Raw genomic sequence first — 10,000 nt, 5'->3', positions numbered from 1 at the left:
TGCCGGGCTTCTCCGCTTAAAGGTTATCCATCGTGCATATGTCGTACAAGGCGGTGTCAGACAACCAGGCAGGCAGGCAAGGATTGCAATGGCCCCAGCCCTCGGAGCACACTCCATTAGAGTCTGCCTCTTGCTTGCTTACAGCTGTACTAGCACTCGAACTTAGAATGTAGCGAAGATTTCACCATCGGCTGCGAGCCACCAACGGAATTTGCAAGTCTAACCAGGCGCACACAGAGAGAGAGAAAGAGAGGCCGACAGTTCAGGAGACTCCCCGGGGCCTTTGCGCGAGATGCAATTGAAATGGAACATTTGAATTCCCCATTTTCACAATACCTGCCCGCAGAATGTGTATGTTTGTGGGCATGGTGGAGTCTGTACGGGGTCCATTTCGATCATAAATGTATACATTTACACTCGGTAGCACCACTCGCTGGGTGCGTTGTTGTGCAGTCCGATATTTTATTCATGCAACAAGCGAATGGCTAACAACTGACCGCGAATAGATTGAGACCACCGTCGCCACCACCGTCGCCGCCTGGCTCTGGCCCAGAGTGATGTAAATTTTGTGGGAAATTTTGTCGTATAAAAGTGCACGGCCGCAGCGACATCATCGCGGTGTGTCACCCATTTGTCCGGCCGTGCAATGCATGTGATTTAAATAATTTTCGCGCACCTTTTTTTATGCCGCGGTCAATCGCTTCTGCGACAGTGCCTCAGTGGCACAATCGGAACACCGCTGACTCGTCGTCGACGCTGCTTTTTGGGTGATGAGAGTGAGTGTTTGATCTTCTGTGAGCTTTGCGAGGCTGGCGTAAGATTGTGTTTCGAGTTTTGAGGTGTCTAGGAGAAAGGTTTTCGGTGGACTGTTTAAGCTGGTGGATTAGCATTTTACGGTGGGGAAAGTGTGCGAATCGGGATCCTGTCCTGTTAGGCACCGGCAATCGTATATCTTTATGCGCCTTTCGGAGGGTATGGAAGGGAAAAAGGGGTTTTGGAGATTATGAAACAATAGGCACAATGCCTTTCGATGATTAATTCAGGTATCAATGTTGAGCATTCACGTTGTACTCACAGATATGCCCTGATCTTGTCTTTCGAGGAGTCATTTTTCTATGTCTAAGGTCTATCAAGTTTAAACATAAGTAAACATAAGATTCTTTATATACGCTTTGACATATTCTTACATTCTTATTAACCTGTGTGCAAACTTGTATTAAGATGAGAATATTAAATAACTTTTTTAATACTTTAAGTATAATCATCATGCGTTCTCTACAAAACTAGAACCGAGGCTGCGTTGTTCTGCCCAAGCATTACAGTTCCACTGCTGCAAGTGTCTCGAAAGCCCATCAATCTGACCGCAAAGGCAAGAAGATAGTCCGTTAGTATGGACAGTGAAATCGAGCACGGTGTGAGCCACACCCCACCGGTTGGGTGAACGGCCCTAGCGGTGCGATGAACAGGGTCGGCCCCCCGAAAACCATACCTATGGTCTCGCTTTGTACCGAAGGATCTCAGCAAGCCTAGCCCCCTTTCCAATTTTGGCCATTCCATAAGATGGACCCGTTCGCATTGCAGTTAGCGCTCAAAAATTGTAACGCATCGCGATTACACGATTTCTCGAGTTCGGTGGCCGCGTCCATCAAGGCAAGCGGTGCGAGCCAGCAGAATCGAAAGCAGCGGGCAAAACGATGCGCGTGTGTAGTAGATCCGTTCTACTTCACCATTCCGTTTTGCTGTGCTGTGAGTGTACAATTGCCAATAGTTTGTTGAACCTTTCCTCTCGCCACACGTGCAGACGTCGATTCGATGCTTTCGTCATAAGCTGGCGGCGGTCACTCGATTGCGTAGCACCCCAGCACCACACACCGCCACGGTTTGTGCATTGTGGCCGCAGGGGCGATAGCTCCGAGGATGGATCGATGCGATTAAGACACACGACCTCCTCCTGGGCCTCCACTGGGCAGGGCAGACAGTATCGATCTTGCAGTAGCACCTCTCGAGACCCTCTCGACGACGACACGTGAGATAAATTTGGCTCGCTTACCGCGTTGGTGGTCGTCGTCGTCGTGTCGTCGTATCGTCTGTTATGGCATGGCGTGTGCCCCGGTCAGTATTCTTAGCACACACCACCACCATCCCATTGCATGCCACCGCGATCGGGTGCGATGTAGTAAGCAGCTTAGCTAGCCCACCACCAGTGTCAGCTCGCCATCAGTTTCCAGTGGCAGTGCCAGATCAGGCGATAATATGGTTTCATTATGGAATGAGCGAAAAGAAGTGCGGGGCCTTCCCTTTTTGGAGCGAAGTATGACGCGAACGCGTGAACTCACGTGCTTGGCGCACGCGATAGGCAGAAGCCAGACAGGGGCAGAGCAAGGTTTGTAAGAATCTTTTTTGTGGTAGATAATCATGCATAAAATTGACATTCATCTGCGCATCGAAAGCGATCATAGAACGACCTCTGGGCAACATCAATCGCGATCGCTCGCGCGCAACCTTTGAACTCTCCATTCTGATGGCGCAACAGTTAAGCGTGTCCAGTGGCGTTAGGATGAATCATTAGCGTACCACGGTGGGGAATTGAGCGAAAAGGCCCCGATCCATTGTTTTGTCAACCTGCAACAACCTGATCGTTCTGCTGCTGCTGCTGCTGCTGCTACTCATAACCGTGTCGCGTGAATCGTGGCGATTTCAACGTGATGCCCTCTGCATTAGGATTGACTATGGCACCGTATGGACGCGTTTTTCCTCTTGGCCAACCCGTCAGACAGTGGCCAGCCTCGCGCTTTGTTCCATGCGAATCAGCGCATCACTAATCCAATGTGGGTCTCTCCCTCTCTCCCTTTATCTCTTTGTAGGCTCACGTGGGAGCGCAGGCCACGGTGGGTGTGATCTTATCCCAGTGAGTAATGTTTTCTCCCTAGCGCGCCGCCATTTGGCGTCATTGTTTGCTGGTCGTCTTCGGCTGCTGCTGCTTTGTGTTTGGGATGGAATTTTGTGGTGGGGCTCCGTCGCCCAAATCCCGGGGGGTTGCTGTCCAAATAGAGACGCACCTTTATCGGGGCTACTTTCCCCACAGCAGCAGCAGCAGCAGCAGTAGAGGAGGAAGTACCATTTACCTGCCAGACAAAACCCGACAACAACCTGGTGCCGGAGCGTCACCATCAGCAGCAACGTAGCCAGACAGGCCGGGGAGCTGCTCATTAGGCGGCACCAGGTACCATCCCACCCAGCCAGCCAGCCATCGGTGTATGGGTACTTACGGCCATCAAGCGTAACGTGCATATTTTGCTATTCAAATTTCACTCACTCCACCATCCACATGCCTTCCAACCGGCATCCTTTAAAATGGCCCTAAAAAAAGAGGCAACACCAACATCGGATGCATCGGAACTCCATTGGCCAGCCAGCCAGCCAGCAAGCCAGCCAGTCTGTTGGCCACCACGGAAACGCTTGGCTAGCATTGTTCCGATGCGTTCGACTCTCTCTCTCTCTCTTCCTCTCTTCCTCTAAACGTGAAACTGGGGGGCCTTTTTTGCGCTGCACATTACCTGCGTCCATTGTGATCGAACGAGATCAAGCCTCCACTTTCATCCCGCCCCTTCCACATCATCATGCATGTGTGATTAAACCCTTTCTGCCCTTTTGTCTGCCCTGAACGCACATCGTTCACATTGGGAAAGAGATTTGGGGGAGGTAAAAGTGGATCGAATTGTGCAAAAAAAAAACGAAGGAAAAAGCCAACATAAACGGTCGGTCCTCCCCCCTGAGCCTTGCCCAGTGGGACCGGGGGATCGCGGGCAACGTGACACGGTTTCGAGCGTGACACGAAAGCGAACGAAAAAACCCGGCGAGGGAAAAGTTAATTTATTTGACGAACAACCCACTGTCGGTCGGTTGTTGGTGTACGGTTTAATTGTTTGTACAGTAAGTTTGGCACAGGTATCGGCCCCGCTTGTAAGCTGTTGTGGGAGGGTTGGTGAGCCTCGCTATGTCTGTTATTCGACACATGATCTACGGAGGGGCATGATTGTTCACCTGGATCGATTAGTTAAATCGAGAGTGTTTGTCTCTCCCTTTGGCGCTCTTTCTCTCTCTGTGTCGGTGTCCTCGTTGCAGCCGTTGGATCATTCGACACCGATGGATTGTCAAATGCCATTGATCGTTAATGGCGCGACGGTCTGGTGGTGAAGGTATGATCGTTTGGTGCCGTGCAAACACATGTGTGGCTTTGTCATTCTGCATAATTATTGTCAATGCAATGGCCACCACCACCCGATTGGCCGCTTTTCAGTTAAATATTCACCTGGAACACACTCATAATGGTTCGGTTACGATCGTTTTTTTTTGCAATTATCCTAATGCTGCTGGTCGGTTGGATGGGAGGAAGGAGCGTACAGTGGAATACGTAATGGGGACTAGAGTTAGCAATGTTGTGCGTGGTAGCCGCAGCCTCTCTTCATTAATTCAAGCATTAATGTGCCTATTCGTCTAATTAATATTCATTATTTTTTTGAAAGAATAAAAGTTAATTCATTCACCATCATCATGATCTGTGTTGGACAGACGGTTTTATTGAAATTAAATTAGCATTAAAGAGAGCATTTGACTTTTTATTCGTTGCTTTATCATCTAAACAGTTTCATTTTTTACTTTTCAAGATGATCTGTGTTTAATTTCAAAAATAAAGGCTGGAACATACCGCCACACCTCCTATGATCGATCAAATCGATTGAAGATCGATCGCACTCCCTCCCCAAATGCCTGTCACCTGGTGCAGTTACGTTCGGTTGTTACAACCGAACGGACTGCGCGCTAGAAAGCAGCACCATGACGTTCGCAATAACGCGTCACACCATCGTGGCCACCAACGTCACTCCATAACGTGCACAGCTGTCGTGCCACTGTTACAACAGCGCCGACCGATGACCAATGGTGCCGCCAAAGTTTTCGCCTTTCCTTTCCTTTATCAACAGCAGTTTTGCGAGTCAGCTCGAGAGAGAGCGAGCGAGCAGAAGGGTGCCACAGTGAGCCTGAAACAGTGCCAGTGCCTTGTCACACAGCATCCACTCCGTAACAACCGTAACGGATATCCGGGATAAGAGTGGTGCTGCTCTCTTCGGCAAGAGGCAAGGCGCTCTCGAGGGAGTTGGTTGGTGACGCTAATTTGAATGTACGACGCCACCAACCAGGCGCGGCAGCCAAGTTGCTAGCGCCCTACCGTAGTCACTGCCACCGCCCACATTAGTTAATGAATGAAGATGACGTCCGTGCAGACGTCGATACGATCGCGCGCTATGCCCAGGTGCGAGAGTGGCTCCGTATGTCTTTGTCGTCAGCATCATCATCATCATCATCATCGTCGTCAACGTTTCATCATCGTGGAGCACGGACAACATGGAGCTGGTTTTGGGCACCCAGGCCCACCCCAAAGAAGTACGACGACGGACGCGGTCTAGGGTTAGGCAATCCTCCAGGTCTGATCCAGTTGTCCTAAGGCGGTCTCACAGGAGTGATGTAACCTCGTAGTGTATGTGTGCCCCCGCTTGGTTTGCCCTAGGTTACCGCGAGACCTTTACTCCCCGGGTCTGCTGGGTGTGCCAACACAGACACTCTGTCCTCCCTTCATCTAGGAATAGTATAGTAACCGCGGTGTCTGCTTGCCGTGTCGTGGAGCAGCAAAGTTCGCGGCATAGTTTCGCATTCGCTCAATTGCCAACTTGTCGGAAGCATCAGCGCGCCACCCGGAGTGGTGGGGGCCATTTACCGTTAACTGCTCGGGATCGCCGCACTCCGTTCCGTTTCTTCCGTGTTCCGGGCATGCTTCCGGTCAAACAAGGCGAACCAACGGGCAATATCTTTGTGGCTGTCGTCGTGTATGTGAGTGTGTGTGTTACGCGTCTTGGAGGACATCGGTGGGGTTCCAATCGAGGTGATTGTGCCGACGGACGGACGGACGGACGGTGGCCGCGGCATTCAAGGCTTGCGTCAAGAGAGCAGCACCGAGCAGTGGTGGTACGTGAGTATAGGAACGATTGAGCGAATCGCCTTCTCAAGGCTTCCGCCAATGCACACATGATGGTACCTGGTTTGGTGTGCGCACTTGGTTCTTCGTTCCTTCTACCAGGGAACCTCAGCAAGCGTGGTGTTCTCTCGGCGCGTGCTGAGTGCAGTGTGATGTACGCGATCCAATTGTCTTCCGACGATTCTAATTGCCTTATTGATGACGTCAATTGGTGGCTGGCGGGGAATCCGTGTTGATGCGTTCTCCTTGTTCTGTAGTCCTCGAGCTACCTGTGTCCGCGTGTGTGTTTGTGGTGGTCGAGAACTTGCTGCATGGCTATGCCATTGCTTATTCAAACGGTAGCATTTGAAAAAGTTCTCCTTCACAAGAAAAACGAGCATTGGTAAACAGAGACTCCATTTGCGTCTCATGCCTCGCTTCTTCTTGGCCACCGGATGGGCCGCCCTTGGTCTGTTTGTGAGTTCTACTTCTAGAACTACCCCAGGTATAGGGATGATTTTGGAAACCAATATTTATCTTTACTTCAGTTGAGATGTAGGTTTAGCGCACAGTTATGCTTTTGTTGCTAGCCGCTAGCCGTGTGCGTGGGGTGGGATGCAGAAGTAGAGCGCTGGCGGTGCAAAGCGGTACCGAGACCGAGATTTTGCTTTAATGATCGTTATTGATCTCATTTGCAATTAGCTGCAGCTATGGTTGCTCTACCCACAACAGCGCTCACGGTTGCCTCTCGTGTGGTGCTTCAGCGGTACAGTACTGTTTGAAGGTAAAAAAAAACGTTAACATTGACCGTGCTGGCCGTAACTGTTCGTTCGCTTTAATACCGTTGCTGTTTTGGTGATCGGCAGTGGGATGTTTTTTTTTGTTAAACCAATCTGGACTAACTATTGTTAAAATTATTAGAATAAAAATTAAATAAGATTTCAACAGATAATCTTCGACTAGTTGCTAGATTAGAGCTAGTCACGTCAGCAAGTGAGTTTTGACAAACATGTTTTGCAATGTTCTAGTGGATTATCAAAGCTATAATTAACACAGATTGCACAGAAGCGCTTGTAGAAATAAAGTGAATGTGGATAACAACTACACATTGAGAGCAACGGCAATATGTCAACCAAAGAGGCATCACAGCGCGACTGGACATTCCATAAGCAGTCGTTCCGTGGTTAGGTCCGATGGTTAACGATCCGTTCTAATCGATTGCAGTCCATCCATCATTATCAACCATTATGGTGGTGATGGTGGGTTAAGGTCATCTGGGATGCCGACAATTTTCGCGCTTCACTGTACCACCGAAGGAAAAAAAAACACTTGATTCGGTTCTGCTTGGTTCACGCTCGCAAATCAGCATATCGGACGGAGCGAATAGCGGGGCAGGGCGGCCAGCACCCAGATGTCCGATGGCAAAATGGTCAATGCCGATGCGGTTTGTTTGGGGGGGGGGGGGGGGGGTGTGGCGATCGATGATCGAGGGCTAGACGCAATAATTGAATTATGGAAGCGTCGAAATCGAATTTCTCATTGCAACAATTATAACCGGTGGCAGGCGGTCCGGTACGGCGGCGGTTATGGTGTACTGCGCAGCCTCTAGTCATCTAGGCTGCTGGGAGGGGGGGGGGGGTGGTTGGCGAGAAAGCATGCGGTGGCCACCTTCAGCAACGGGGGCGATTACACGGTTTCCTCTCCTACCGGACTCTCGCCACTCGCGAAGTGGCCACACCACCGCGCCACTTGGCACGGACTAGTTTTTGGAGGCTACGGAGCGGCCATTATTGAGGCACTTTTCGCGTAATGATCAACGGAGACGAACGGGGAGATTACCGTACGCGTTCTTCTCGCGCGTGTGTGATTAATGGCTAAACACCGTTAATGGGGTGCTGTCGACCTGGAAACAACAAAATGAAACACCAAAATGATGCTGAAACGAAACGCGAACGCAAAAACCCATTCTAGGCACTAGCACAGCGCGCCAGAACCAGAACGTATATGCGCGGGCACATTCACGTTCACGTTTCACCGCCATCGTGCCCACAATGTTGATCGTCATCCACCGCGTTGTCAACGTTCTACTTTTACCAAGGCGAACCGTTGAACCCAAAGCAGCGCATACTTCGACAAGTGGGGCTGGAAACAATTGCAACTAGCAGGCGGTAGCAGACGGTAGCAGCAGCAGCAGCAGCAGCAGCAGCAATCGCAGTAGCACCGTTTGATGTTAATCCGTGTGAACGAGAGACGAGGACGAGGTGTCTGACGGAAAATGAAAACTGTGCGCGCGCTGAAAAGTATGTCATCAACCGTGGAGCCGAAATGAAAGAAACGGAAGCCTTTCGCGCTTTAATTTGGGCAACAGCCAGCCATTTAGTACCAACAACCATCCGGCCATCAATGTTCGACTATCGACACTTCAGTCATAATGCACGAAACCTCCGGAAACGGTGCCACCCTCGTCACCGTCAGCTCCACGAATATTCGCCACTCGCCGGTAAACTCTTGCAGATAATCCTCGAAGCCAAACAGTCCCGTTTTCAGCATATGGAAGTGTTCGGTATGCTGTGGGGATGAAGAAATGGATACTATAATGGATCAAATACTAGGCCCTCTGGACCTCCGTTGCTGGTCTGAGCTTACGTGTTTCTTGAAAGGACAGCGAGTCTGGTTCATGTTGCTCGTTATCGGGTGCCAAACATCCGAGGCGGATAGCAGGACAGCACACAGGTCCAGTACCCGTTTACCGTACGGCATCGGCATCCACTCGCCGTGCTCCTGCTTTTGCGAGTAGAAGGCAAACTGTGGAAGAGCATGTGCAGAGCAGGGGCGAGACGAGAGAGGTGTAGTAGGCGACGCCATCCGGAGTATGCCACGGAACGAAACTTACACCAAGCGGTGGACGCATATCTTTGGTAACGACAATCGGCCCATCAAACGTCATATCGTCATCTTCCGAGAGGAAAATCCGTAAGCCCGAGATATCCACCGGGAACGGAGCTTTCGAGTTTTCGCACGGTCGAAAGGATTTTTGCAAATCCACCACGAATTTGGTCTGCGAAATGGAGAAATTTGTGAGCCAGTTCACGGTGGCAATATTGGTGCACGGTTAATGCTTTAATTTGGCTTACGGACATGAGCAATGGGCGCCACCAGCAACGTTAACCACAGAACGACGTTCGCCATGCTGCTGCTGGGTATCGACGATGAAAACAGGATGTGGTGCTTGGTTTGAACCGAAAGGTATCACCTCAGCCCAGCCTCAGCGTTTGCGTGTGTGGTCAGTGTTTGATAGAATCGGGAAACATGTTTCACCAACATGTAACAGTGCTGGTGATAATGTATCGGGATACTCATTTCAGGGCTTCCTGTTTAGCTCTATGTCCCAATGAACTGCACGCAATTGCACTGAGGTGTTTCCACATCTTCCACTCGAATGAGACCTTCCAACGGAGGCGCTAGCAAAAGATTAGAAGAGAATGGTTTCCTCGTGCTACTTTCCGATACCCGGTGAGTGGTTATCGATGGTACGATCCGCGGGAAAGTCCTTTGTAGTCGTCACCATGCACTTGACGTTTGAGGTCTTATTTAGAGCGAAACTGGATCACCGGTAATCATGACAACGTGTTTTTGTGATAAGAAGAACCCCCCCCCCCCCCCCCCCCTATCTAGCTGTCCTCACTGAACTTCCATCGAGTCCGTTAGTCGCAGTTTCTCAGCAGATTGAAAAGTCCCCAAATCGACGGTTGAATTATTGTTTTACGGCCCCTCAATGGGCGATTGCTGCAGCCACATGGAGCGTGTTTCAGGCGGGGCCACACGCGGTGTGTGGTGGTGGTTGGATGATAAGAACGTCCAGTTCAAGTGTAAATCGTGTGAATCATCCGTGTAAAGACTGGTATACACCACGTGTAGCTGCTGATTTAAGCTTTCCATCTCTTTGTTTAATTATTGTAGATCGCCACTTTTGCTAACCGAGCAGAGCGG

At 50.4% G+C, this 10,000-nt stretch overlaps 2 protein-coding genes across 5 annotated transcripts in view; one reads left to right on the top strand and one right to left on the bottom strand.

Moving 5' to 3' along the window:
* Positions 1-10,000, top strand: part of LOC126572972 (inositol-pentakisphosphate 2-kinase) — a 72,187-nt gene that overhangs the window by 54,534 nt on the left and 7,653 nt on the right. The window contains exon 4 of one of the 4 annotated variants that reach the window (XM_050232722.1): positions 2,865-2,908. The exons of 2 other annotated variants lie outside the window; for them this stretch is intronic. The gene's annotated coding sequence lies outside the window, so the exon portion shown is untranslated. Of the gene's footprint in view, positions 1-2,864; positions 2,909-5,756; positions 6,022-10,000 lie in introns of those variants that run through there. One more of the 4 variants, XM_050232724.1, reaches the window with a different exon arrangement.
* On the bottom strand, positions 8,362-9,203 carry LOC126572982 (uncharacterized). The gene is made up of 4 exons (XM_050232738.1): positions 9,149-9,203; positions 8,904-9,068; positions 8,657-8,815; positions 8,362-8,578 (listed from the first exon to the last, which is right to left on the bottom strand). Exons 1-4 carry the CDS (start codon positions 9,197-9,199, stop codon positions 8,411-8,413), a joined length of 543 nt encoding a protein of 180 aa, XP_050088695.1. The 5' UTR covers positions 9,200-9,203; the 3' UTR covers positions 8,362-8,410.

This window comes from Anopheles aquasalis, chromosome 2, assembly GCF_943734665.1.
Source record: "Anopheles aquasalis chromosome 2, idAnoAquaMG_Q_19, whole genome shotgun sequence".
NCBI lineage: Eukaryota > Metazoa > Arthropoda > Insecta > Diptera > Culicidae > Anopheles > Anopheles aquasalis.
The sequence above is the reverse complement of the archived record's forward strand: the minus strand, read 5'-3'. Positions and strand labels throughout refer to the sequence as shown.

Coding starts and splice junctions, on each gene's coding strand:
- LOC126572982 (XM_050232738.1), bottom strand. CDS start 9,199: ATGGCGAACGTCGTTCTGTGGTTAACGTTGCTGGTGGCGCCCATTGCT. Junction 8,816..8,903: donor ATATGCGTCCACCGCTTGGT/GTAAGTTTCGTT, acceptor GCTCTTCCACAG/TTTGCCTTCTACTCGCAAAA. Junction 8,579..8,656: donor GCTGTCCTTTCAAGAAACAC/GTAAGCTCAGAC, acceptor TCATCCCCACAG/CATACCGAACACTTCCATAT.